Genomic DNA, 27,891 nt, shown 5'->3' with positions numbered 1-27,891 from the left:
GTGCTTTGTGACCATGGACTCCTCTGAAACATGATTAGGGATACTTTAGCCGCCGCTTTTGAACATTCACGCTCCAAAACCCTTGAACGGATTCCTCACAGCAAGGGCTCCAGTGTCACAAAAGTAGGAACCCGCTCTGGCTGCCAAGAGACCCGCGTCCAGTAGAAAAAGAGTTCAAAGCTTGAGTGCTCCACTGCGAGTGGCCAATGGGACTCTCTTGTTCTGGTGCTGAAAGGCTGATTCAGCAACCAAAGCTAACACATTAGAAAAACATGAAGCATTTACATGTGCAGGCCTTAAATCTCACTTGTGGCTTTTCTCCTGAAAGCTGCTTCCCTGAAATTAACCTGCTAGAAAACTGCATTAAACAAACACATGATCTAGAATCCCTGGTAAATCCATGGAACAAAATGACAAAAGATTATACAAAAAACTATACATATTTCACCTTAAAGAATGTCATGTGAAACATTTCCAATGACAAATAAACACAGATTTACAATTCCATAAGGTCAGAAGAGGTAGGGATAATCTGGGCATGGGATGGTGTAGTGACAGGCCAGGGAGTTTCTCCACAAGAATAAAGGAGGCTGTCATTGGCATCTCTGGCTCAAACAGACATCTCTGTGTGCCCTGAGATTCTGCCCAGTGACTTGTGCTTGAACAAAGCTGCTAAGGACGAGTGTCTCTTCACCGTGGCGGATATAGTGTCCGGCCGCTCGGAGGGCTTGTCCACGTGAGTCTGTGGCAGGCCCGCAGCGCTGCGCTTCTTCTGAGGAGCCCCCAGCAGCTCCCGGACCTCGCTGGTCGTGTCGTTGCCCAAGTACTGCCAGGCCCTGCGGCCGCTGGTGTCCCGTAGCCTCACGTTGGCCTTGAACTTGAGCACCAGCAGGCGGATGAGCTTCTTGTGGCCGTACATGGCGCCCAGGTGCAGCGGGGTGTACCCGCAGGTGGTCCTGCCGTCCACGTCCAGCGTCATCCCCGCCTTGTTGACACCGTACCACAAGGTGTTCAGCACCCGGTGGTCCCCGTGCTTAGCGATCCAGTGCAGCACGGTGTAGCCGGAGATGAAGTCCCTCTTGTACAGGAGGCTGGCGTCCTCCCGAAAGAGCGAGTAGATGACAGGCCAGTCCCCAGAGGCCGCCTTCACCATCCACTCGTGCTCTTTGGACTCCAGAGGGAGCGGGGAGCTTCTGTGGACGAAGGCCCGGTCGTGGTGGCAGGGGGAGAGGCTGGTCGTGCTGGAGGCCCCAGAGAGGGAGAGGTCCCTGCTGCCGCTGGGCGACCTCTCAGGGGTGGTGGTCAGCGGGTAGTTGATGCTGAGGGAGGAGGAGAGAAGCAGCAAGCGGCTCTGCCTCGCCGCCTCGTGGTCCTCAGGGAAGGGCTGGTCCAGGTCCGCCCCGAGGCTACGGCTGATGCGGCTACGGAGGCGCTGGCCGGCGTGGCGGGACGGAGGCCGCAGGAGACGCTCTGGCACGGGGGCGCCAGCTCGACTGCAGGGCGACTCCTGCTCCAGGTAGCCCGTGGAGCGGTGGTAGCCAGGGGCCTGTGTTGGCAGTGGCCGGTGTAGCAGTGACAACAGCTTCGCCTCATGAGCACGCTGCAGCGTCTCCCGCAGCTGATCGCCCGGGGCAACCTCCATCGCCCTCTGGTTCAGACTGTCCTCGCTGCTCCACACCTCTTGGGTCAGTGGAAATGGCCATTCGCAGTCTGACCCAGGCAGACATTCATGAGTGGAGGACAGAGGAGTGTGGTAGAAGTGCTCTGGGGAAGCAGCAGCATCTGGCATGTAAAAGGGGTCCAGGGGGAGACTATGCCGCTGGAGAGGAGAGTTCACTACAGCTGCAGCCCGAATGTGGACCGACTCCCTATGCAAATGGTCCAAGGACTCCCTCTTTGGTCTCACTAGACAGTCGTTGCTGGAGCTCATCTGATGACCTGCTTTGGTAAATGGTGGTGATTCAATGTCAGCAATACAAGGGGAAGAGCTGTAAATCCCAGGAGTGTTGCAAAGGGATGGGTGCGGAGGCCAGGGTGCGGGCTGAATCCCCAGATTTCTGCATCGGGAGCCCTGTTGAAGCTGCTGCAGTTCAGGGCTTTGTCTCAGTTCCTCCAGTGAAAATGTTTTCAAGTCAGAGTGGCTAGAACTAGGAGGTGAACAGAATGTTGTGCTGCAGCCATCAGCTTCTCTTGCCTGTCCTAGATTGCTAATGTCAACACTATTGTGCTCCAAATTTGTAGTCTCCACGGGCTCTTTGTCCCAGGCCTGTTCAAAGCTCTGACCGCTCCCACTAGAACGTTTGGATTCAGAGCTAAAAGGGGGTGTTAGCAATGGTTTCAAAGTGCGGTTGGCATAATTACCTTCTGTTATAATAATTGATGGCGGGCTAGCTTCCCACGTTTGTGGAGGAGACATTTTGACAGTTTTTTCGAAATTTACCGTTTCTGCATTATTATTGTTGTTGATTATAATACCTGCTGCAGGTAAAATTTCCAAGCTGCTCTCAGAAGCGACTGATGTTGGAACTTGCGCTGCCTTGTTTGTTTTCAGGTTGGAGTTCGTCTCACCAGGCACCCTTCTCTCCCGGCTTCGGTTGGTTGCCCTTCTTGGTGAACGCTCTCGGTGCCTCGACCTCGAATTCTCAAGTTTCTCGTCTTGGCGTTTTGCTATGTGAACGCTGCCAACGTCTCCGACTGGCAGTATGAATTTCTTTCTCAACACGACGTAGCTGACTCCATCCTCATGCTTCACCACTGCCACGGCATTCACAAACGTTTTAAATTGTTCCCTGTTTTGTACACGGTCCTCATCCTCTTTCAAAAAGTACTTGAAATGACCCAACAACTCCGCATTTCGCACTCGTCCACCATTACAGCGTAAAAATCCTAATAGCGACTCTTGGGTAAAATCGGTGGCCATGCTGAATCTATAGCCTATCCAACTCGCCCGAGTTTCGGCTTCAAAGTTCAGTGTGAAAAATGTGACAGCAGCAGCGCATAAACTCCACCCAGAGATTCTTTAACTCCACCTGCAGGTTATCTACATACCTGAGAGGTGAATGCGCTAGCGACGGCAAGGCGAGTAAACTATGCAGTATTGGCAATTTCCTTACTGTTTTCTCGGTTTTTGCTTCTTTTTCGCTGGCTTTGTCATGACGAATGTCTGATAAACTCCATCGCTACCTTTTTCTAGCCCGTGCCTGGCGTGTATATTTGAATGCAGTAAAGCAATTTGTTACACTCGTTATACCTCCTGACACTGAGGCCGTCGGCCCGCCGGCCCACAGTTGCAAGGGTGGTTTTTCCGCTCACAGGCGCTAGGGGGAAGCGAGACGGCCACCATTCAACCCGACAAAAGTCATAGCCTATTACCATTCCAATAACTCTGAAGCGGTTAAATGAAGGTAAATTAAGCTAAAAAACCTGCATAGTGTGCTTTTAATATCCGAGGGGATCGCTAAAAAAATGTTTATGACTTGTAAACTCTGTTTAATGAATGTTGGCATTCTTGACATTGAGTATTACTCTTTGTAGATTACTACAGAAGTCCTATATCCAAGCCACTAGATAAAAGGAGAGCATGCTAAAAATGCTGAGAAACAGATGTCTTATGGCAGACTACCCACTAACTAGTCTGTTGCTCTTCTCTTCAGCCCTATTTCAACCTGAGCGCATATTTTAGCCTATTTGTCTTAATTGTAAGCAAACATCTCAATTGAAGAGGCCATGGGCTTTCTCATAACTGATCAAATTATGATACATACACATACATACAGTATGTGATAGCCTACATACCAAACATTTGACCACAAGCTAATGAAGTACGATGGCATAGCCCAGAACAGATACAAAGTTTAGTAATTGTATACATAATGTATATAAGTAATTGTGTACATAATGTATATAGCAACTAAGTTTGAGTGCAACAAATATAAAACCTCACAATGTTCATGACACATTAATAAAGCCGGCCTTGGAATGAATAAAGAGATGTGACAAGAGCGGGTCAGAGGTCAGGTTCTTTATTGTTGCCGTGAGTTTCAACAGCACGGGCAGTCGCCTGGCCCCCAGGGCAGAGCTTTTCACAGAAACAGAGCGCATGGAAGAGTGCAGCAAAATAACAATGAAGAACTAAGGCTTTCCTTCCCCTTCAGTACATTTTTTTCAGTATTTTCTCAGTTTTATTGCACAGGTATATATATTTATAGAAGAACAAACTACAACTTGTTTCCCCTTCATGAAATGCCAGGCTTGATCAAAATGCAACACATCATAGTGCATGTCTGAGTGGACGTTTTAATGCTTCTTGTAATAGAAAATGTGACGGGGGGGATTCATCTCACCCTTTCAGTCCAAACACACCCAAATATCACAACACACTGACATCACCAGGCCACCACTCTGGGTTAGGGGTTTATATATTAGCATGTTATCAGACACTTTATAGACAAAAAGTATGTAAGAGAGAGCTACCTTCCATTTGAGCTAATCAGCTATTCACTCCATACAAAACTCATCTTACATTCAGTTCTGTTTGGCAGTGAACGACTATGGGCATACAAGGACACAAACACAAACATGTAAAAACAGGTTTAGGCTGAGAGGTTAGAAAAGACATTCAGACAGAATTTCAAAAGGACAAACACACTGAAAATTGGAAATGAAAAAATGACAGATGAAGTTGATGACATTGTAGTTAGACATACGCAAGTCAGTATTACAAAAAGTTCTGGGAAAAGTACTACTTTTTTTGGTCATGGGGAGATTTTTCTATAATTTATGATTTTTTTTATCGCTTTTATTTTTTTTGCTTGTGCTCCACAAATGCTTATGAGATAGCAGCATATGTACTTGAAACTTTTTTTTGTATGTTTTTGGGGCTCTGCTCTGGGGATCAGACTTATGCCAGTAACTGTGGTATTTTAATTTTCTTCCACCCCACATTGCTTCTCATATGTGGCACAGAGAGAGATCTGAAGGACACGAGGCCTTTTTTTTGGGCAGGAGGTGGTGGTGGTGGACTGGACTGCACTGCAGGCTAGGGGACACTGACAGGCTGCAGAGGGGGGCAGGGCGAAGAGCTGCCCTCCTGCCGCGGGACCAGCAGGGAGCTGCAGCCACGCACCACCGCCGCCTCCTCCCCTCCGACCACCCCCTCCGCCGCCGACGTCGTCGTCGCCGGTGCCTCCTCGTTGTACAGACGCTTGATGCCGTCAAAGAACTCGTCCACCTCCATCTGCTCCACCTTGCGTTTGGCCGAGGGCTTGCAGCGGAGCCGCCCGGTGGCGCGCAGGCGCAGGTTGGGAGGGGAGAGCAGGGCCAGGGTGGGGGTGGAGGCGGAGGTCGGGCTGGGCTGAGGGACCCGAGCCTGGGCCTGTGCGAGCGCTGGTAGGGCCGAGGGATGCCAACGGGGATGGGCTCGCCTGGCACAGGGCTCCAGGCTCTGGTGCAGGGGCTGGTAGATGAACACAGTGTTGGGAGGCAGGGAAGCCTGATGTCTGGACAGGCTACGTGCCACCTGCTCTCGGCAGCAGATCAACTGGGTGCTGTCAATCTGAGGTGGGAGGGGGAGAGGCATTAAAGCAGTGTTAATATTTCAGACAGGAGTGCTGCATCTGCCCCAACAGAATATCTCATCTCAATTTTGCATCTTTCTACCTACTTTCTGTGATTTTATTTGAAAATGTCAATTTGTTTTTAAACATTTTCCAAACTTCACCATTGAAAAAAAAAAACACAACTGCCATTTCCCTATGTGACTGAATTGTTATAGGCCTTCAGCCTGTCCAACGGCAGCCATTACAGACCTGTGCCTTGCGTAGCAGGTCGATGGTGAGAGCCAACCAGTCAGGACAGCAGCTCTCCAGCTCCAGCGTCAGGAGGCCCAGGGCCAGCATGGAGCCCTGCGTCTGCAGCAGCCGGTGGTCCGCCAGGCAGCCCAGCAGCTGCTGCGTCAGCAGGGCCAGATGCTGGGACGCGCTCGCGCCCAGCAGACCTGCCAGCGACGGGGATTTGCACGACAGCACCATCGCATGGAACTGTGGAGGGAGGAGAAGAGAGAAAAAAAAAAAAAAGGAAAGAAAGAAAGAGAAAAAAGGCGTCAGATGAAGAGGCTGTAACCGTGTGTGAAATGGAGAGAATGAGAAGCCTGAGTGCCCTTGAGGTTTGCAACAATATTTGCCAGACTAACAATAATGCTCAAAGCCAACAGAGCAACTCTTCAGAAATGTTTGTTCAGAGTTTCAGTTCAAGAGGAATAAGGTGAACTGTTGTTGATTCAATTTACTCAGTGGGTGTCGGAGGCTCCCCAGGCTAGACTCACAATGTGAAGAAAGTCCAGCGGTGTGGCTGTGTGCAGATCCCAATTCAGCTTATCCAGAATGATCCTCTCCATCCGCAGTATCTCTGAGGGAGAACAGCCACAGCTACTGGAACCGGCCAGGTCACTCAGAGACGGGATCCGCTGCAAACAAGCAAAATAAATGTCAGAACACACACACACACTCACTAGAGATGAAGACGGATGGGTGTGTAGAGAAGTCTCTGGATAGAGGATGTCTCCTTGGTGGTCTAGTGGTTAGGATTCAGTGCTCTCTCCGCCGCAGCCCGGGTTCGATTCCCGGTCAGGAAATGCAGCTTTATGGACAGCCGTGGCCTACTGGTTAGCGCTTCGGACTTGTAACCGGAGGGTTGCCGGTTCGAACCCCGACCAGTAGGAACGGCTGAAGTGCCCTTGAGCAAGGCACCTAACTGCTCCCCGAGCGCCGCTGTTGTAGCAGGCAGCTCACTGCGCCTGGATTAGTGTGTGCTTCACCTCACTGTGTGCTCACTGTGTGCTGAGTGTGTTTCACTAATTCACAGATTGGGATAAATGCAGAGACCAAATTTCCCTCACGGAATCAAAAGAGTATTTAACTTATACTTAGAAAACATGTGTAGAGAAAAATGGACAGTACAGGGCAGTGAACAAGAAATAAGTCAGGGGGCCACAGCAGAGGTTAGACGTGTTCACACACAGACTTAAAAGGCTGTTATGTAATGCTAGGAAACAAACAAGACTAACCCTTGTCCACAGGCTAGCTATTGCGACAGACAAAAGGACAGGCTCACACTGTTGTGGCTGAATGCATATCAGTCCGCCGTGCTTTACACGCACCGTGAAAAGAACTAAGATCAAACCTCAGGCCTGATATAGATCTACTTTGTGTGCACTGAGATCGGCATGTTATGCCTCAGAGCAAGTGAGACAAACAACCCGTCAGTCAAGCTGAATCTGTGGTCTACACTGTGGTCACTGCCACCCAAAGCTCTCAGCTGACATCACGCTTTCAGAGAACACATGACGTTGGCAGGAAACCATGTCACGATTACAGGCACTTCACAAGAAGTGAACGTTGACTTCTGTGTTTCGCAGTTTCTGTTGTTAATAGGGCTTCAATAGTACAGAGAAGTCACGGTTTGTTTCATACAGGAGTTTGGACATTATAGTTTGATATAAGTTCGGTACATCAAATCCATAATGTCAGGTTTCACAACCCGTCCAAAGGAAAATTCTGAGAGCAGCCCCATGTCTTCATCTAACATCATATAACCTTTGACAACTGAAATAAAATATGATACAATGAACAGAAAGCCTCTTCAATGTGCTTTTATCACCATGTAGGCTAGCCTGTAATCAAATGTATGTAGCCTATGAAAATAAGTCACTTAGTGAAGGAGCTAGTAACATTGCTGTAACCTGAAGATGAGAGATATAGGCTACAGTTAAAGGTCATGTTGGCCATTCATCTATAAATGCTTTTCTGATGGATGCCAGAAACTGCATATTATACTGTACTATGACCATTTTTAAGGGTAAAGCCTGCTATCGCAAGTTTTGGGCCAGGTCCATAGGGGAGGTCCTATAGGCTACAGAAATGTTTCTGGAGATAACGTTGAATTTAGTCAGACCTGTGTGAGTAGAATATGGCCAAGCTAGCTCTATCTTTAACTAGCTCATATCAAGAAGAATGCATGATGGAAATAACAGTAGACTATCTATGGATAACTGTGGATAACTTGTAGACCATAAATGTCATTACATTTAGCTGTGTTTGCTTGTTTGGCTGCATAGCATGCTAGTTTGTTTGTTAAACAGTGATATTAAGCTACGTTTGCTAATGTCCAGCTTCTAGATGTTATGAGGCTAACAGTAGTTATAATGTGAAGCTTGCTATGACAGACGCTCAAGGAGTTCATGCTTTGTTTTATCACTGGATTTTAGGATAGCTTATATGGCAACCGAATGCATTCCGACCTACAATCAACTCTAGCAGATGTTAAATGACTGGAAGCTTTGTGGATTTAAAGATTGTCGTAATGTGCTGTCCCTGCTATTGCTGCTTTTGATTAGTCAGATTTTTTTTTTTATCTTTTTGCCTTTATGTCTACCCTGCCTGGTGGTAAAATTGGCGAGACACTTCGACCCGCCGTTCCGCCTCGATGTGTGTAAAAAGGAGAGGCGCTCCGCGATAAAGGGTTAGACATTTGCGGGAAATCCCGCAGTGTAAAACAGGCTACTCACACCAGACATCCCAATGCTCTCACTACCCTCTTTTAAAACCCATACTTTCTATTTTATGTTTAACACTCACCTCGTCCTCTTCATTGGTCTTTGCAGCCAGGAAGAAGCAAGTGATGGCAATGCAAGGCAGGTACTTTGGGCGGGCCTGAGGGGGGAGAAGGAGCAAGACATGAAGACAGCGTGATCAGACAGAGAAACCCTGTTTCACCCTTCAACCTAATTATTCACTAGGAACCTCACATGACTGAAGGAAAAAAAAGGAAAGTAAGCAAAATACAATGAGAGGAAATGAAAACAGTATTACTGAGGAGTATTATTGGAGTTGCTGGAGTAATGATAGGAAAGCAAAGGCTAGGTTAAATGACAACATTGTTTGCCTATTCAGCACTTCAGCGAGCGCAAACTGCTACATTCTGCTCAGCCGATTAAGCTGGCTGAGAGACCACCATCAACCACTTTGAAAGGTCAGGTGCTTCCTGTTTACAAGCCAACATGAGCTTACTTGGGCCTCGTATTTAACATGGATGTCTGCAACAATTATGAGTTATTACAACTGTATTATTAACCATATATGACCATATCCACTCATAAAACCCAGGAAATTGCTGTAATAGCGCTCAAACTATATGATTTTAAGATTGTAATGCTAATCTCAATGGGTGTGATATTCAAAAAAAAAGAGAACATACATTGCTTGTCTCTTAACTGTTACTCATTAAATTAGCTGGAGAATTATTTGTTTTTCTCCTGGCAAATTAGCTAAGAGATAAATAAATGGTTATATAAATATAAACACACACTATACACATTAACACCACAGACAGCCAGAGCAGGGAGCAGACATTTCAGCTGGGCTCCACGCCAGTACAAATAACCTTTGTGAGCTTGAGGGTACCTTGATGGCTGCCAAAAAGCGGTCCAGTATACTGATGGCCAGGCAGAGGGTCTCTGGATAGAGCTTAAGTTTGCTGTGCAGGTCAGTGAGCCAGCGCACCGCCTCATCTCGCTGGCCAGGAGAGATATCTGTATCCTGCAAAATTGACACAACATGCCAAAGGTCAGGTCACTGAAATAGCCAATGCACAGCACAAGTTCTCCACTTGAACAACTGCTGTCTGTGATTCCATTCATTGGTTGCGCTGCAATGCAGTCATGAGTGATTCAGTCTCAGTAATTTACAAGCATTTGGGGGGTGTAAACCTTCAACGTGGGAGCAAATAATCAGGTTCAGACCACTGACCTACATCACAACCACATAAATAAAGCATGCCCATCTTTATCATTTGCCATCCTCAATGAAATTTAAGAGCTTGTTGGGAATATTCTGTTACTGTATTAAATTACAAAAGTAAGGGAACACCTCCTTTGTGTGGTAGGAAGGCACTTGGAAAATACCAAAGCACTTGGAGCCTTGCTTACATTTCAAACACAACAAAAAAAAAAAAAAAGATGTAGGCCTTACATAAAGACTTGGGCCTTACATTAAAACGTTCCAGGATTGCTTAGCAAGAATTCTTCTGCACATGCTGAGTCAAGCCAATAAAACAAAACTGTGTAGAAGAGCAAAGTCAGAAATCCAATTTGAAGGTGCCAGGCATCACTTAACAAATCTTGTTTGCTTGTGCACACCACCTACTGCACGCGTACAGCAGATTAAAAGCCTGAAGGGAGCCAGAGGTCAAGGGCTCTCCTACTAACAGTGACTCATATGATGAGCACTATTTGAGCACAGACTTGTGTGAGGACACATTAACTGCACAGGGAGGGCAAATGGGAGAAAAGGTACATAGTCTGTGAATGACCACCATTTGTGGTGACACCTTGACTTTAACTCACCTGAGTGGAGGGCTTCTTTGGCATACGGGCCTTCCACATTATGGCTTCCCTAGAAGCTGCCTTTTCCAGAAGAAAAGACAGCCTCTGGCTCTCCAAGGGTTCTGCAAACTTCATCGCGACCCTTGGATGTGCCTACCTCCACACTGGATACAGCTACCTGCGGGGGGAGCCAAGCCACCATAAAGGATTCATGTCAAACAAAGACTATGGGCCAAATAGAATAATTCGTTCATATACAGAAGCAGCTGGTTTCCAACGACATGACTGAATTATGGGAGGGCGAAAATAAATACAATAACGAAATTATGAACGGGCAAGTGAGCCTATTTATACCTGAAAAAAGAAGCCTATCATTTCACTTCGCCTGTCTAGTTTGGATAACTCAACGTTAACTTACTACATTACTAAATGAACATACAATAATAGTCGCATCAAAGCATTGTTAATTTGATTTTGACTGACTGCAAATACCCATTTGCGTACAAGCTAGCTAAGGACCAATGTCTGACAATGAAAACTAACACGGTGAGACTTTAACAATCATGAACATAATATTATTTCCGCGAGGTAAACAATGACATTCTAATCGTTTTTCTATACTATGTGGCATTAATAGCTGACGTTAACGTTAGTTGTCGATAGCTAACGTTACAGACAAAATTGTCACAAGTGACCCAACTACTAGCTTATTATGAGCTTGTAAGGTTTTATTTTAAATACACGGGGTGCGGGGAGAGGAATTGTTTTTTTTGGTTTACGGTTTAACTTAACCAACTGCAGGTGCAGAAACTGAAACACTTAGTCCTTATTCCCTCATTCTCCGACTTAGAACTAGTTGTACGTTAACCATCACAGCTAGCTAGTTAATGGCTAGCATGTTCATTCGTCACCTCGTAGTGTTGACGTTACCTCTTTAGACACTACCTTTAGATCAACAAATGAAGGAAATCCAACATGTACAATGCTGTTGAAACCCTAGATTGAAATAGCACGCACACATAGCCAGTGAGTACATATGAGCTATCTTATTTTCTTTGAACAAGGGGGAGCTCTCTAGCTAGCATTAAATGGCTAACTTGGCTTACCTCCCCTGCAAAGCTGTGAGATCCACAGTCCGACTTGGAAATCATCCGGTCCATTAAACAGAAGTAAAATAAAGGGGTGTTGCGGGCCGGTATGTCTATTTTACTCGTCCATCCTGGTCTCCATTTCGTCTTATTTGGAGGGAAGAAAAGAAGGGATCCTTCCAAATTGATATTAAAAATAAAACGAACGGAAAAGACCGATGCGTCTATTTCCGAGGAGGGGACTGAAGAAGGAAAGAAACTGCTCCGCCCACCCTCGCACTGCGTGTGATTTGCAAAGCGATTGGAGCACATACATGAAATAATATACGTTTAGTCCACACACATTTCCCCCGATATCTGGCAGGGCATGTGAAATAGCTAAGCCAACTGAAATAACAATGTAAAATGATGTGTGTATTATTATTTACTTATCGTTCTGCTGTGGGGACTACTTTCTTTGGCGTATGAATAATGTGTCTCGTCCACATAACGCGAACTACGAATGTTGATAGCTCGCGACAACGAGGCCAAACATTTTACACAGGACAATAAAATTGTATGGTGCTGGTAGGACAGTAGAAAGTCTTTCCAAAAGAATACTAAAACAAGTATACATCCATTACACATTTTCGCATGTGATGTGTTTAGATAACGTTACATTTTCTCTTGATGTAAAATCATAGACTGTAAAAGTGTAAAATATGTCAGCTTTGCAAATGACCATCCATTTCACACACACCCCACCCACACACACAATGTATCAGCATCCATCTATTTCAGGGTTTGAAACCCCAAAAGTATGTATTATACTTGGAAAGTTACAGTGGCATTACATAGATGATTAATCGAGTTTAAACATTTGGCTTGACAGGTTTATCAAACATTATAGATAGTCAAGTCACATTTATAGATAGGTTGTTTGTTTTGTTTTCTACGCTTTAAAACATCCCAAGCCCCAAACTGGGAGCAATGCCCAATCGGAAGAAGAGCCGTTCTTGGCCAATGATTTTTCGAAATTTTAGTACGTGCAACCAATGACAGATAAGGGATTTGGGCGGACTTTTTGAACGGCGAGTTTCTGAGCTAGCCGATTCGTTCCTGTAGCTGTCAATCACTAGAACTATATATGCCATAGTCCCATTACCTCATGTCGAAATTAGACAATATATTCATATAGAAGTGTTAAATATACGTTTCCAAAGAGGATGTGCAATGCCTACATAGAAAACAGCAGCAATGTTTACAGGAATTTGTCATATTTAGTCAGATCGATAACATTTCCCCCAACTAGTCAGTGGAGTGACGTAGCTTATGGGCGTGGACATGATACAACATCAACAAAAAGAAAGAGAGAAGGAAACAGACAACAGAAGACGGTCGGACTGAAAAATGTCATATTGACATATCGGGTAATTTTTCCTTTGAGCTTCTTTCGTAGAGGCTATGGCTTTGTTGACTAATTATTGAGGTCGATATAGTTTTAAAATGTGCTTTTTAGCTCGCTATAGTTTCATATTGTTATGAATAACGTTAACGCTACTGTAGATCTATGGATGGCTCTTTAAAAGGCTCTGTAACGTTAACGTCCAGGGAAATACTCTAACGTTAAGACTAAGCTAATGTTAGACTAAGCATTCGACGATTTTTCTACATACTTTCTGGATGCATCTTTATACTTTATATAACGTCGACTGTACGCGAAAAATATGAAGTCTTGTCGGAACGGCAGCTCAAATCGGCTTGTGTATTTCCTTCAGCATAACAGGCATAGTAGCTTTGGTTGAAGTCTAACATCACTACAGCATTAACGTTACTTCAGTTGTTGAACATGAATAGTTATTGTATTTCTGAGGTTGGACATGTCCAATTATTGTAGACTTTAGCTGCTATTTCTAACGTTAACCGTTACACAATCGAGCCAAGAATTCGATAAGCTATTTTTTTCCTGTAGAGAATAGCAGCTAGTCGAACCCCTCCCCCGTTGTCGACGGTTTGAACTACTGATCGTAAAAATACTGTATTTTTATTACTCGGGATTTTAATTGTTAAAAATGATTATTCATGTTTTTTCTTATTTTGTTTAGACGGCTAAATTTCCTATATCAGATTTGTTATTGCTGTAACTGTGTCAAGAAGGCGTTAACCGACGAAATTTGACACCATATCCCAGCTGAGCAGGGGGTTGGGCAAACCTTGACCCTGTTGGTTGGGTTAGCGTTTCTAGGACTCATAAACATTTACCAACTTTCTTGTTTTGCAGTTTTTAGATCGGGGATTTTGGATCTGAAATCAAGCGGACATGGAGGCCTTTAGACTAATGAAGGAGCTAAAGACTAATTTCGACCAGGAGATAAAATACCTTCCGAAGGAAGCTGGTCTAGCTCTGATCGAGTCGACTCAAGAGGTATTCTTGTAACAGCCTTGCACTTATGAAATGCATTATAAAAATGTATTTACATACATGTAAAGTGAAACAAAGAATATAATATGTTTCCCTCGTGCAGAATGGAAGAGGAATTTCAGCAAAATGCCGTAATGCCAAAGCGGAGGACCTCTGGAGCTTGACCAGTTTCTTTGGTTACAGCACGCAGACCTTCGTCCTGGCAGTTAATCTGCTAGACAGATTTTTAGCCATTATGAGGGTAAACCAATACTTATGTCATTAATTATTACACCAATAAAAGATAACGAAAAATAGATGTTATTTAATGTAGATGGGTGTTGAGTGTAATGTAGATATGTGATTCAGCTACAAAACCATTTAGCCATGATTTTATGACTGAAATGCAAAATGTCACTATTCTCACACCTAGACAGTTATTAGGAAACTGAAGCTTCATGTTCAGTTGTTGTCATTATCAGAATAATATTCCATAATTAACAAAATATTGTAATCTTTGTTTCCAGGTCCAGCCTAAACATTTGGCCTGCATTAGCATAGGCTGTCTTCATATTGCTGCCAAAGTGGTTGAGCAGGAGTGCAACATTTCTTCCGCTCATGAACTTATCCGCATCAGCCAGAGCAAGTTCACAGTCTCAGACCTCAGCCGTATGGAGAAGATCATCTCAGAGAAGCTCAACTTCCAGTTCAAAGCCATCACAGCCTTAACTTTTTTGCACTTGTACCACGCCATTACACTTTCACATACCTCAGACAGGTAAGAACTGCCAAATGATCAGACCAAAGTGTTATAGCAACAGGGCATAGTTCACTAGGGATAATCATAGCACACAAGATTTGAACTTTGAACCATCAAGTGTTTATATGGGTCAGTCTGCTGTAAAAACAAGGACAAATATTTTATCATGTCATGTCTGTACCACTAGCAAGATAACATACTATTACATCAGACAGTCTTGAGTCAAAAAAAGCTGCCTATATGTATTACTCTTGGCTGTATTAGGTTCACAGAAGGCCATTTTCCCTCTCTGTTTAAATAGGAAGGAAGTCCTGAACCAAGACAAGCTGGAGGCGCAGCTGAAAGCCTGTCTTTGCCGCATTGTCTTTTCCAAAGCTAAAGTAAGATTCCTCATCACATCACTTGTGGCCCTGTGACACACTTAAGAAAGAATAACTTAATTAATTAATTAATCTCCATCTCGTTTCAGCCATCCGTGCTGGCCCTCTCGCTCCTCACCCTGGAGATCGAGGCCTTGCAGTCTGTTGACATGCTGGAGATTGCTCAGCGCATCCAGAGGCACTTAAAGGTCAGCAAACACACACTTCCTTGGACAGTTGAGGGATTTGGGTCAAGCATTGGTGCCTTAACACACTAATTAACCTGAGGGTTTTAGCTGTGACTTCATATAACAGCAACACATTCAATATCAGTACACACCATTTCTACAACTGACAGAGCCCATAAAGAATTAAACATGAAATAACCAATAAAGCAACAACCTGATGTGAAGTTCTTGAGATTTTTTGATGACAACCAACCAACTCTGAAAAGTTCAGTCTTTTAAGGCTCAACATAGTTTCCTGCTCGGCCCAGCCAGCCAGCTATCCACTTACATATCTGCTGATTGACGGCTGGAAGGGTTTAGTCTTATGTAAGTGGGTGTCCAGTGTTGTGACGTCTTGGCTGTGTACCCCCCCCCTCCCCCACACACCAGATCTCAGAGTCTGAGCTGCAGCACTGGAGAGGACTTGTGGCCCAGTGCATATCAGAATACTCCTCACCGGAATGCAGCAAGCCCGATCACAAGAAGCTGGTGTGGATCGTCTCCCGACGCACTGCGCAGAACCTGCACAGCAGCTACTACAGTGTCCCAGAGCTTCCAACTATCCCGGAGGGGGGCTGGGATGAGAGTGAGAGGTAAACACAAAACAGACACATAAGCTTCCATGCAAAATCTGACAGACATAATCAAAAAAACATGAAAACTGGAGGAACTGGAAATTGAACATCTATTACAAGGAAGGAAGAACTTATTGGTAAACCCCTGATCACAGCAAAGGTTCAAAGGAAATTTTCCCTGTGAGGGACTTTTAGTCACTCCCCAAAACATGCACGGGCAACTCCTTTCAGTTTTGCTTACGGTTCAGCCTGTTGCTAAACGGTGCTTGATCAACCCAAAAATTTCCTTAGTTGGCCATCTTACGTCAGAGTTAGCCAAGCCCCATCTGTTGCTCTCGTGTTTCCCAACACCACAGCAATGCTTACGAGAGACTAGTCACGTCTATCAACTGGAGTCTAGACCTTATGTAATACAGTCATGATGACTGGCTAAGGAAAGGCACTCATACCATCTACTGATGACTGAGGACCAGCCCATGTGACTCAGAGTGCCAGTATTTACAGTAGACACTGTCTACCTGTGTAAGGGAGTGTCAGTGACGCAAAGAAAAGATGGGAAAAAACAGGGAGAGGTGATTGCCATGGAATTCATGTTTTGTTTTCTGTGTTTTGCAGTGAGGACTGGTATGAAGACGTGAGCTCTGGAGAGGAAAGTCTGAGCAGCTCGTTGGGGAGCGACGCCGAGGGGCCTTACTTCCCCATGCACTACCGCTGCCAAAGCCGAAAAACCCCTACCTTCTAAATCGCTCTACACACAGTGCCTGCCTTCCACCTGAAAAATAATTATTGTGATTTCACATCTTTTTCTCAAGGGCATCTACCTGTGACAAATCCACCAACAGTTTAATATTTTTTGTTTTGTGTGTTATTTTTATAAACTGAAAATGTGCAGGTGCTCTAAATCGCACAAGTCTGGCAGCTAACATAACTCCGTCAAGGATGTTCAATACTTTCATGTAGCTACATCTTTTTGTTCAAAAGTATTTGATGCATGTTGGTGCAAATTGGTGCAAATTAGTCACATTCCTGGCGGTTTCAACTGTACACATCCCAAGGTACAATAGACTGTTCTAGAACAAGGACTGTTCTGAGTTCTGGGTGGTTTCCCAGCTCAGTGTGTACTTTGCACAGTTACCTAAAATGATTGTTATCTACGAGTAACAAGGGGAGTTTAGGGTGCCTGGAGAACTGAGTCTCCCATGGGTTATATCAGTGCAGAGATTTCTAACTGTATGCATGGTGACAGTTTGTTTTGTGTACATGTGTGTAAGAGAGTCTGCGTGTTTGTGTGGATGGGTGCATTTTTGTTAGCCATTATTTGCCAAGTTAGTTTAGGTCTTCATTAGCCCTACTCTGGAACTGTATGTGAAAAATAATGTATGATGACATGATGTCACACAAAAAAAACTTTAAAACTGTAAAATGTAAAAAAAGCTGTAAATTTGTATAATGTTAAAAAAAAATGTATAGTATGTTGTAGATATTAACTTATTTATTATTTGTTTTGTTGGTTTCATGAAAATTCATATAAAATACTATTTTGAAAGTCAAATGTCTGATTTTGATTCCTCATAGGGGTGGTGGAAGGATTTCATTTTAAACTCGGCAATCCCATGAACCTCTAAATCACTTCACTACCTAAAATAACAATGGTATCAATATTTCTTCCTGTTACAACCTTAAATGACCAAATAGGAGGGAAATACAACAAACACTAAACATTTACTGACTAGAGCACTCAACTGAACTAGACCTACGTATTTACTTGACACATGTTGTGCAGTCCAACATAGTGATTCAAATCACACAACATTCACAACACTTTATAAAGAAATTCATACCAAAAACAAACGCTAAAAGATAAAACAAAAAAACAGCCTAGTAGTCAGTCAGTGCACACCCCCTAGGGCCATTTCATAAGCTACTCAGATGGAAATGCAGTGATACAAAGCATAGTTGCTTAGCGAAATGTTGAAATGTTTCATCACAATTTATCTAATGTAGACAGAAGTGGCATCACACCTTTTTTTTTTTTTTGTAAGTGTAGCTTGCACAGTCTGGGCCCTGATATATGCGTCTGAGCCTTGCATTTACAACAGCATCCACACAGTCTGGGCCCTGATATATGCGTCTGAGCCTTGCATTTACAACAGCATCCACACAGCCGTGTAGACTACTGAACGGCCCAAATGCTTCCTTCACAACCATTTTTTTTTTTAAGAACCACTGCCATTTCACACAAAGGCTGAGAAAGGAACTTCACTCACCATTTCAAAACGCACTGTCGTTCTCATTAGAAGCCCATGCGAGTCTTCTTTTTCTTAGGCAGGGAGGCTTGTGAGAGGGACGCCCGGATCTGAGGGGGTCGTTGGGAGGAGGAGAAGCTGGAAAGCTGTGAGGACGGGGCCATCATAGAGAGGGAGCTCTCCTCCAGCAGAGCCTGACTGGCCTCCTGAGAGCTAAACAGAGACTGCAAAATATCCTGCTCTGTCCGTTTGGGTCTCTTCTGGGCCGAGCCCAGCATGGAAGGCCGGCTGGGTTCAGCGGACAGGAGGAGCAGAGGGAATTCAGACGACTCCACAAGGGCAGACTCCTGCGCTGCAGCGGAAAGGTGAGGGGTGTTGACCGGCTGCGGCTCTGATGACTGTGTGCTCTGGAAAAGAGGTTTCCCTAAACTCAGATTTGAGGTGATTGTGAGCTCTGGTGAGAGCGCTCCGCTTTTACTGGAACCAGGACGGCTCGTTACGTCTTCGTCCCAATCCGAGCCCAGGTTTTGGCTGGAAATTCCAGAAAGTTCCGAGTCAGACTGGTAGCTGACGGAGGAGGTGAAACTCCTGGCGAGTGACACGCGGCGGCGTCCCTTGGCCTTCTCCTGCCGACGCTTCTGGCGCAGGGCCTCCCGCTTCTGCTCCTGGTTCAGGCCCAGCTTGTCCTCCCACCACTGCCTCCACCGGCCCTGCCACGCCTCGCTCAGTCTCTGGCTCAGGTCGTCGGTCCACTCCGAGGGCTCCAGCACTCCAGGGACAGTGGTGATGGTGAGGGGAGGCAAGTGGGTGGATGAGTGGACAAGAATCTCCCCCCTGCTCATGCTCCTCCTCAGGTCCTGCTGCACACTCTGGCATCTGGGCTCCTTAAGTGGGTCGCTCTGAAGATCAACGTAGACGCCCATGTCCCTGGTGTGTTTTGTACAATGTGAGAAGTGTGACCTCGGGGCCGGCAAACTATCTAGACCGGAAAGCCACTCATTCCACTGGCGAAGTACTTCCTTGTTGAGCTGCAACCGGGTGCTTGGGAGACTGGCGGCCATAACAGGGGGCTGGACAGACGAGCCTAAAGATTGGGTAAGTTGCTGACCACATTCATTCTCCAAATCTGAAGTGGAAAGATGCTCTGCGCTGACATTGGCTACCAGCTCAAAACCACCAGGAGATCTCCTCTGGCTGGGTTCGGAATCTTCATCTGAACAATCACTAGATACAGGAGGTTGGCATCTGTCTCCACCCTCCTGCGCCTCCTGCCTTTCAGAGGACCGAGAGGAATCCTCTGCAGGGCCTTCGGAGCACAGCCCGAGGGTCTGGTAGAACACGTCTCCGGCTGCAGTGAGCTGCAACACACAGAGATGCTGGCTGCTCTGGATGGCCGTCAGGCCTGTGAGAAAGATACAGCAGTCAGACATCAAAGTGTGGAGAAAGAGGCACAATGGCAATAGAAAACGTGCATTTATGCATTCTCTTCACTATAATTGCATTAGGGCAGTAAAGGGTGTCCTTTCAATGATCCACAGTTCTCACCAGCAGCTGGCAGAGACAGCCTCTCCTGAGCGGTCTGGTTTTTGTGAGGTAATCTGACAGGCAGGTGGGGCAGAGTCTCACTAGGGCTGAGTAGTTTGTGATGGGGACCTCGGGCTACGCAGGCTTCTTCACGGCCACCTAAAACCATATTCAAATTCAGTATGTCCACACACTGGCAGGAAGTCACTAAAAAACCAGGAAGTGTTTCACTGTTCACAGTAAATAAAGATTATCGACAGATAGACAAAAGTGAACAAGATGTTAATTTAGGACACTCAACCATTGAACTGAAAGTAGACAATGTTACCACATATGTTATTCCAACAACTCGTCTCCCTCTACCCAAAGACAGCAATCAGCCAAATGGGTAACTGTAGCAATTGATAGATACTGACCTGAGTACTGCAACATCATTAACTCCTGGGTCTTCTGAGAGCCCAACAGCAGCTGGTTATTCCTCCGAGGTGAAGTTCCAGCCAAGACATGAGCGAACATGGGAGGGCTCTCCATGAAGTGGTCCCATTTCAGCATGGGCACAGATGGCATACGCTCATCCATGATGTAAGCTGAATACTATCAGAGGAATACAAATAACTAAATCAGTCATGTTTTTATGATTATCTAAAAAACAACTACCAGGACTTCCATTCAGACGTTACTTCAGTAAACTGAATATCTGATCAGGATTATAGATTTCATCCAGGACACTTGAAACTAATAGCACACTACTATATACATTTGAGAAATGTCCCTGCTGTACAGAGAATTGTGGGAGAGCTTTATTCATCATAAAAGCATTAAGGAACTGTGGAATTCACCTGAGTGGTAACAAGATGGTGGTAGGCATGTACCTCACTGAGATACCGTGACATGATTACTCTCTCCCCTCGCTTGGCCTCAGAGGCCTTGCCAATGCGAAATAAGGTGTAACTTTGATTTTCACTGGTCTGAAAAGAAAAAGAGCAGGATTTATTAGCATTTCAGAGATGGGTCAGATTAGAAGATCATTTGATTGAGGACCGAGTATTTGGACTTCAGACCAATTAACTTGTTGAGGCTCACCCTGAAGTCTGTAAGGTCAGCTCCCGTTCGGTCAGTGTAGACCATGACTCTAGGGTGAGCAGAGAACTCACACCACCGCCATGCGGACTTTGCATTGAAGTAGAGATTAGAGTCCTCCTCTCTGACTTTGGTCAGTCTGTTGAGAAGATAAACAAAGCACTGAATTGTTCACCAAGCCAAACGAAACCTAACTAAATTTTGCCGATACACTCAACTATATCAAGTCTTCCTCAGGTCTGGGCACTATTTGTGTGATGAAGACATGATTAAAGTAAAGAAATGAATTGGCTCGGAGTACCAGTATAGTGGACCTATTCAGATAGCTTACTCCGTGTTGCTTGAGTATGAACACACTGACAGATGTTTTTGCAGGCATCGCTCACACAGCTTCTCAAAACATTACGTACACTTCTGAACAACAGATAGAGTGGGTTCCAACTTGTCCAAGTTACTCAAGAGTGTTTTTTAACCTTGACAATGTTCAACATCCCTTATCACAGCCAAAGTGATGGTTACAGGGGAGTGAAAAAACACCACACGTCATTTCACACAGGCTATAGCTACAGATCTGTTGAAATGGGATTTTAAGGATTCATTTTAAGGATTCAAATGTCTAACATGTCCAACCAGCCATATTTTTCTATTGACACTTTTTTTTGTACAAGTTTTTTGTGCATGTTGTTTGTAATTACATATCTACACCTCCATTGCAAAGGTCAACAATGATTGCAATGAGACCTGCGGTGGTAACACAGGCATATCAATTAATGAACAGGACAGAACTTTCTGTGACAAGAAGCAGTCCAACTGTACACATAGTGCTGAAAGCTGTTGTGTCTCACCCTTTCCCCACAGTCCAGAGATGCACTGCTCCACTCTCACTGGCCACAAGCAGCTCTTTTGATACATGGGGGCTGAAAAAAGGGCAATCGTTTTTTTTTTTTTTTTTATTATTCACTCATACAACAATCACACAGCAAATGCAGGAAAACCAGAACCAAGTCCTGACGCATCAGCTGAAACATCAAAACTGGTCAGCAACCTTCTAATCCAGAAAAGCAAAAAAAGTGCTGTGCTTTCAGCTACTCCTCACGCTGCCATTCCTGAGTAACTGTAGTCTTCATGCCCTACATTTTAGGCTGAAGTCTGGCCCAGTTGCACACTGACCTGCTCAGAGGCCTGAAATGCTGGTTCTAGTTAGTCCAGCATACCACAGAGGCATGCTTCCCCTCCCTAGGGACAGGGCCCAACAGGGCCAAACTGAACATGTTCCAGCTGCACTCAACACCACAGCTCCTCTCTCATAAGACATATATTATACAGTGCAACCGGAAAGTATTCAGACCCTTTCAAGTTTTCCACATTTTGTTATATTTCAGACTCATCATGAAATGGATTCAATTCAGGTTTTTTCTCATCAATCTACACACAATACTCAAACACTCCACAAAAAAAAGCAGGTGTTTGGAGTGTTTTGTAAATTTATAAATTGAGAAAAACTGAATTGAATCCATTTCAAGATATGTGGAAAACTTGAAAGGGTCTGAATACTTTCCGGTTGCACTGTACGTAGTACACATCTTCTGTAAGATCTGCTTTCACTCGACTTCTCCCAGAGTATTTTATGACTGACTTTACATATCTGCACACATATGAAAAACAGTAGGCTGTTTTACAAGATCGGACACTCTTGTATGTATTTTCTTTAGGTTCAGATTAAGACTCAACACATGATCAGTAATGACCAAAGATGATCTCTAAAGGGAGACACTCTTTCCTTCATTGGAGTCTGGCCAAACACCAAATCAACCTGCTCTCTAAAGAATAAACCATATCATTTTTTATACTTTACCATCCCTTACAATTTATTTCTCTGTGCAATCTACTATCTAATCCACAACTCTTTAAGAGTTTTTTTTACCCTAACATAATGTTTCCAAAATCATTTTGATGGTACATAACCTCATAACATGACAAACAGCACTTCCGCCATTGTCTGAGCAGCCCTCTATAGGCGATTATTGACCAAGAAACTTTCTATCGTTAAATCATTAATACATATTTTAACAATTTGCAATAGGAAATCGTGATTTAGGCCCCAGCTGTGGCGCAACTGGCTGGGGCACCTGCACCGTGCGCCGGCGACCCGGGTTCGATTCCCGCTTGGTGAAATTTCTTTAGTGTTTCTGGCCAAGTTAGCAATCTTTCAACTACTTTCTTCATTAGTAAAGCATGTGAGCAAACAAATAGGTTACTTATATTGTAAAAATGTTGGGAGGTTCAGAGACATTTCTGTAGACCTGTAAGGCAAGTTTCTAGGTGCACATACCTGAAGGTTATACTATTAGTGGTATGCTCTTTAGCTAAAGGTGTGTTCAAGTCTGACACACAGGCGAATGTTTGTAGGAACTGCCTTGTTGTTCCTCCTTTCCGTCATCAGTTTAAATAGAAGAACTTGAAACATTTAGAGAGATGTAACGGTACGACGATTTAACATGGCGATTATAGTGACCAAAATTATTATGGTTATCGGTATTATTGCGGTATTTTTGAAATGTGCAGAAACATGTTTCTAAGCTTACCACCAATGATGATAATTGGCCAGTCCTGCATGCACAATAGAGCAACAAAACTGAGCCAACAGAATAGCATTGTATCTAATCATAAAAATGGTGTGGCTTCTTTAATAGAAAGACTCCCTTTTTTACTGGGAAAAATGCCCTATAGATCCACAGATCAAGCTAGGTTTATTTGTGTTTGCAGTCATCATGAAATATGCGTAGCAGTGGGACTTGATTTCAAACACATAACAAACCCACGTCGCATGCTGCGCCTGTGCGGCTAATTTCGGGGACTCGGATGATGCTGGAAAGAATTCCACACACACGTTTTTCACACCATCGTAATCCACCACGCTAATTGAGATGATTAAAATCAAAAGGGTAATTGTTATCGTCGAGAATGTTATTGTGGTTTACCGTTACACCGGTAACCATTACATCGGTAACAGTTACATCCCTAAAGATTTACACATCCCCCCCCCCCTGGGATAGAATTCAAGAAGATTTACGGTGCTTTGGAAGCTCAGTAATTTCGATCTAAATGGATTGCTGATCCTATAGTTATATAACCAACAAGAAGCATCTGGACATTTATGTTAACAGGATTTTGGGTTTTCAACATTCAACTGACACAATCTAAGATTATGTACTATTGAGAATTTCCCATGCTCTGCAACATTATAAGACACACACACAACACAATTATAGTTGGTATGTTTGGTGTGTCATTGCATTCAAACCCCCAATTTCACCATGCAGTCAAACATTACACGAACACAGATACCAACGCACCTAACAACCAGGCATGTAGCTGGCTCCTTCGTCTGAATAACCTCCAGGGCTCGTGGTTTCGTAGAATCACCTACTAGCCAAGCACCACAGAAGTGGTCTGAACGCACCCCTACATAAACTGGGAGACACATATGCAGCCACATTCACACAGCAGAAAAAGATAAATACGCTCTCTTTGTGCAGATTCTATAAGATTACTTGGTAATCAATACAGCAGCCAGACAAGGACATGAGACCTCTCTCACCAGCTTCCTGCAGGGTCCCTGTGCTCACTTGCCTGATGGGGCCATTCAGGTCAAAGGCAATGGGCTGACCTCTTAGCTGTAGCTGTGGCGATTCAGCCCTGCTTGACTTCAGCTCCACCTTGTGGAAGTCTTTCCAAAATGTAGTTAAGGATTTTGTTTTTAAAAAAATATATATATACTCTGTCAAACCCCCAGCCTGATAGGGAAGCAACAATAACAATAGTTAAATTAGGTGACACATGACCTACTGAAAATAGGAACATTTCTCTCAAAATATAGCCAGTTTCACACAACATTTAGGCGAGTCATGAGAACTTCCAAACTCATAGCTTCATTAATTTGATGTTTACCAATTCATAACCTACAAATAAATAAGACTTCTTGAAATAATATATATAACTCCAAAACTGTAACTCCGAAACAAAGTAAACCCCTGAAACCATATTAATTCTGTTCCACAAAAGAAAGGATACTGAGTGTTTGGAGGCCTGGATTACTGGGATAGATGAGACAGACCTCTTGAGGGTCGTTTGAATCTGACAAGGAAATGCAGCTCAAAGCGCCCCCGGTGGCCACCTCTTGAAGCTCCTCCTGCTCTCCCTGATACACCAACTCCTCATGAAGCAGCTCAGCCAGGAGAGGAGGAGGAATGTCATGGAGGTCATGCCCAAAAACATTGTCATAACACTGAGTCCTCATCCGTGTAGTTGACACAGGGCATCTACAAGAAATCAATAAGTTTGTAACCTACAAATTTTTTGGGTTGCGGTGAGTATGACATGAGCCTGCAAGTGTGTACTAAACCTTAGAACAGAAGAACAGTGTCTGCCCAGGATGACACACGGCACATATGGCCCATACCAATAAAGCCTACCTCTGAGCATTAACCACACTGCAGTGACTTAACTATTCAAATAGTCTTTTACTGAATTCTAAAGCATCTGCATTTGCACATATGGCCCATACCAATAAAGCCTACCTCTGAGCATTAACCACACTGCAGTGACTTAACTATTCAAATAGTCTTTTACTGAATTCTAAAGCATCTGCATTTCCTTAAAACAATAGAAATACAGAGGGATCTTACGCAGTATACTTGAGGTCTCTCAAAACGGTCCTCCTCCACCGCAGGAATTCATATGTCTGCACAACGGAAACACACAAAGTATGCATTATCACCCCCTGAAAGGCATAACAAATAATGATACAAAAACAGCTCTGTAGTGCAAGCTCACATATCAGATCAGTCTGTCTCACCTGTCTATGTCTCTTTTCAGGATAAAAGGACTCCAAAAGAAGGTGGCTCATAGATTGAAAGGCATATGTGGAATGATCCTGGTAAAAATTCTGCATCTATAAAATAAAAAATATTCTTGGATAGCACCACATAAAATGATAGAAACACGTAGTTCTTCTCTCCAAAACAAGGACTATCAATTTTGTATTTACATGTTTAAGGAAGTCCATAGGCTCTGTTTTGGCGTGGAGGCCAGATGAGTAGATATGAGCTGGAGTAGGAAAATTGTGTGTTTTAATATCCATTTTAGTGCATGTCCAAATACACTGCATTTAATGCAACAAAAACGCGACTTCGTTTACCTTCGTTAGGTGGCAGCAGAGGCAATACAAGCGGTTGTGTGGCCAACCACCGCTCTCCCTTGACTTCATTTTGCGCCTGCCATTGTACAGACCGATGATCCTCACGCTGTGGAAAAACAAATCGCTTCATCTTACTCTACTGCGTTACACAATATCGTAAAAGTACAACATAATGTTAACGTTACTAAACCTGAGAGTGAAAATGCCATCTTGACCCCTAAATATCCCGAACAGTGAGCATCCTGAACAGGATTCGTTCACACCAGTCTTGATTTTGCATGACTGTATACTTTCAGAAAACAATCGTAATAGTTGTAATAATTATAATTTCTCATTTTTAAAACGCACACCTGCCCCCCCACACTGACGTTTGAGCGTGGGAATAACGTCAACTAACGTTAACGTGTCCCCCTCAGGAGGCGACCTACTTAGGTTAACTCCTGGGGTGTCATAAATAAAACTTTTACGTTATGTTGCGATAACTCAACTTGATCTGTAAAACCACTTCACTTGCCACACTTTTGTCCAAATCAAAGCTCCCGGGATGGACTTTCTGCAATTACTCCTTAACATTAAACAAGCGTTAGCGTACATTACCATGTGCAAGGGTTTAGGGCATAATATTTGCGCTAACGTTGTCAAAAATGTGCGTACGTTAACAGCGACGGATCTGCCATCATGCATATAGTACGCCTATAACCATAGACATATGCCTATAACTACTTCGTAAATAGTAACCTGATTTAGAATATGGGCTGTTATGGCTGATCTACTGTCAGTCTGCAGACAGAACGTCGACGTTAATGCTAGCTAGGCACCGTAAGTTAATGTTCATGCGAATTCCACTTACTCCGATCACATGGTTGTAAAATCTCCAGCCTCCAACATTCCCACCACGTTTACCATCAGGAGGACCGTCGTTGAAAAAACAACTGAAGAGTTGGCAGGGGAAATCGATAACGTTATCCATGCTGATGTGTGTAAAAACGCAGTTCATTTGACTGGCCTAGCCACCATGCGGGACAAGTCAGGACATGTCGTTCTTTGGTATCCACACGTTGATATTACCGTGACTAAATTTGCCGTCTGTTTGTCAAACTATTGACAAGCATCGTTTATAATTAATTCGCTTCATATGGTAATTAGCCATAACTCTATCGACTGCAACTAACTACTCTCAAAGGCAGAAATTCATGTGGTTAACGCATCCTTTCTAACCGCGTGGCTCCTGTAAATTTACCGCGACAACACACAAGACAGGGTGGGGCATACACAAGAGTTCCGCATCTGTCAACTAAGTAGCGCGTATCATTGGCGGAAAATGACTTACGTCACATATTTCAAAGTAGTCTGTCCAATCAGGTCAGCACATTTTACCAACATTCTTCATACAAACATGGCGTCATGCACACAGCTGATGAAGAAAACGTTGCTCTCAAGTTGAAAGCAAGAACACCAGCTGTTTTTTTGTTGCCATGTCACTGCTGTGATTATGCCGTTATTATTAAGTATAATTAGTAAACAGTAATAAGAAACTGAATACCGAACTTACTGTTATATGCAGGTCAAGCTATATATTTAGGTGACATTCGTCTCGGTGGAAAATGAAAAGCCACAGGTGATTCTAGATGTCTGGTTGCCACTGAGTTTGCCAGCTAGCCCATATCTCAAGCCAACTAGATGTAAATATGATGTAGGCTAAATATGACCGCTGCCCAGTCCTGCACACTCTCTCCACAAAAATATCTCCTACTCCATCCCCTACATTTGTGTAGTAAATGAGTGTGTGCATAGGCTACTGTGTGTTTGTTTTTGTGTAGGCCCTAGGCCTATATGTGTTTTTATGTGTGTGTGTGTGTGTGTTTATGTGTGTGCGTGAGCATACACGTGTGTTGTGTGTGTGTTTATGTGTGTGTGTGTGTGTACGTGCATGCATGTGTGTGTTTATGTGTGTGTGTGTGTGTGCATGTATGCGTGTGTGTGTGTGTGTGTGTGCATTCAGGGTATCATAATGTAACCTGACTCTCGCCAGATGAATTTCGCTCCACCTAGCTCCACTCATCCATCTGGGACC

The 27,891-nt window shown here is 44.2% G+C and overlaps 4 protein-coding genes across 4 annotated transcripts in view; 1 reads left to right on the top strand and 3 right to left on the bottom strand.

The window, feature by feature from the left end:
* sowahb (sosondowah ankyrin repeat domain family member B) overlaps positions 1–3,346 on the bottom strand; it is a 4,444-nt gene extending 1,098 nt beyond the window's left edge. The window contains exon 1 of the mRNA XM_076283516.1: positions 1–3,346. This exon is cut by the window's left edge and continues 1,098 nt beyond it. Within this exon, the coding sequence (XP_076139631.1) occupies positions 611–2,920 (2,310 nt within the window). The 5' untranslated portion in view covers positions 2,921–3,346 and the 3' untranslated portion in view covers positions 1–610.
* Positions 3,347–4,006: 660 nt separating this feature from the next.
* Positions 4,007–11,722, bottom strand: ccni (cyclin I). Its single transcript, XM_076283515.1, has 7 exons — positions 11,485–11,722; positions 10,400–10,556; positions 9,459–9,593; positions 8,634–8,708; positions 6,323–6,463; positions 5,808–6,038; positions 4,007–5,554 (listed from the first exon to the last, which is right to left on the bottom strand). Exons 2-7 carry the CDS (start codon positions 10,511–10,513, stop codon positions 5,039–5,041), a joined length of 1,212 nt encoding a protein of 403 aa, XP_076139630.1. The 5' UTR covers positions 10,514–10,556; positions 11,485–11,722; the 3' UTR covers positions 4,007–5,038.
* Positions 11,723–12,794: 1,072 nt separating this feature from the next.
* On the top strand, positions 12,795–17,319 carry ccng2 (cyclin G2). Its single transcript, XM_076283514.1, has 8 exons — positions 12,795–12,875; positions 13,727–13,870; positions 13,971–14,108; positions 14,374–14,624; positions 14,908–14,986; positions 15,076–15,174; positions 15,583–15,785; positions 16,383–17,319. The coding sequence occupies exons 2-8, from the start codon at positions 13,766–13,768 to the stop codon at positions 16,507–16,509; spliced, it is 1,002 nt and encodes a 333-aa protein (XP_076139629.1). The 5' UTR covers positions 12,795–12,875; positions 13,727–13,765; the 3' UTR covers positions 16,510–17,319.
* On the bottom strand, positions 15,659–27,058 carry taf1c (TATA-box binding protein associated factor, RNA polymerase I subunit C). Its single transcript, XM_076283513.1, has 15 exons — positions 26,668–27,058; positions 25,818–25,923; positions 25,668–25,726; positions 25,476–25,571; positions 25,306–25,361; positions 24,692–24,939; positions 24,219–24,347; positions 23,974–24,091; positions 21,463–21,534; positions 20,621–20,756; positions 20,377–20,505; positions 19,954–20,131; positions 19,559–19,696; positions 18,035–19,415; positions 15,659–15,767 (listed from the first exon to the last, which is right to left on the bottom strand). Exons 1-14 carry the CDS (start codon positions 26,812–26,814, stop codon positions 18,061–18,063), a joined length of 2,967 nt encoding a protein of 988 aa, XP_076139628.1. The 5' UTR covers positions 26,815–27,058; the 3' UTR covers positions 15,659–15,767; positions 18,035–18,060.
* Positions 27,059–27,891: the final 833 nt, after the last annotated feature.

This window comes from Alosa pseudoharengus, unplaced genomic scaffold, assembly GCF_046254945.1.
Source record: "Alosa pseudoharengus isolate Yale_2024_CS ecotype anadromous, Long Island Sound unplaced genomic scaffold, YU_APseudo_1.1 YU_APseudo_1.1_scf_14, whole genome shotgun sequence".
Taxonomy (NCBI): domain Eukaryota; kingdom Metazoa; phylum Chordata; class Actinopteri; order Clupeiformes; family Clupeidae; genus Alosa; species Alosa pseudoharengus.
The sequence above is the reverse complement of the archived record's forward strand: the minus strand, read 5'-3'. Positions and strand labels throughout refer to the sequence as shown.

Coding starts and splice junctions, on each gene's coding strand:
- ccni (XM_076283515.1), bottom strand. CDS start 10,513: ATGAAGTTTGCAGAACCCTTGGAGAGCCAGAGGCTGTCTTTTCTTCTG. Junction 8,709..9,458: donor GCTTTTTGGCAGCCATCAAG/GTACCCTCAAGC, acceptor CTCCCCCCTCAG/GCCCGCCCAAAGTACCTGCC. Junction 5,555..5,807: donor ACCTGCTACGCAAGGCACAG/GTCTGTAATGGC, acceptor CTCCCACCTCAG/ATTGACAGCACCCAGTTGAT.
- ccng2 (XM_076283514.1), top strand. CDS start 13,766: ATGGAGGCCTTTAGACTAATGAAGGAGCTAAAGACTAATTTCGACCAG. Junction 13,871..13,970: donor TGATCGAGTCGACTCAAGAG/GTATTCTTGTAA, acceptor TCCCTCGTGCAG/AATGGAAGAGGAATTTCAGC. Junction 15,175..15,582: donor GCATCCAGAGGCACTTAAAG/GTCAGCAAACAC, acceptor CCCACACACCAG/ATCTCAGAGTCTGAGCTGCA.
- taf1c (XM_076283513.1), bottom strand. CDS start 26,814: ATGAACTGCGTTTTTACACACATCAGCATGGATAACGTTATCGATTTC. Junction 24,348..24,691: donor TCCAGGCCTCCAAACACTCA/GTATCCTTTCTT, acceptor CATTTTGGAAAG/ACTTCCACAAGGTGGAGCTG. Junction 20,757..21,462: donor CTCTGGACTGTGGGGAAAGG/GTGAGACACAAC, acceptor TCTTCTCAACAG/ACTGACCAAAGTCAGAGAGG.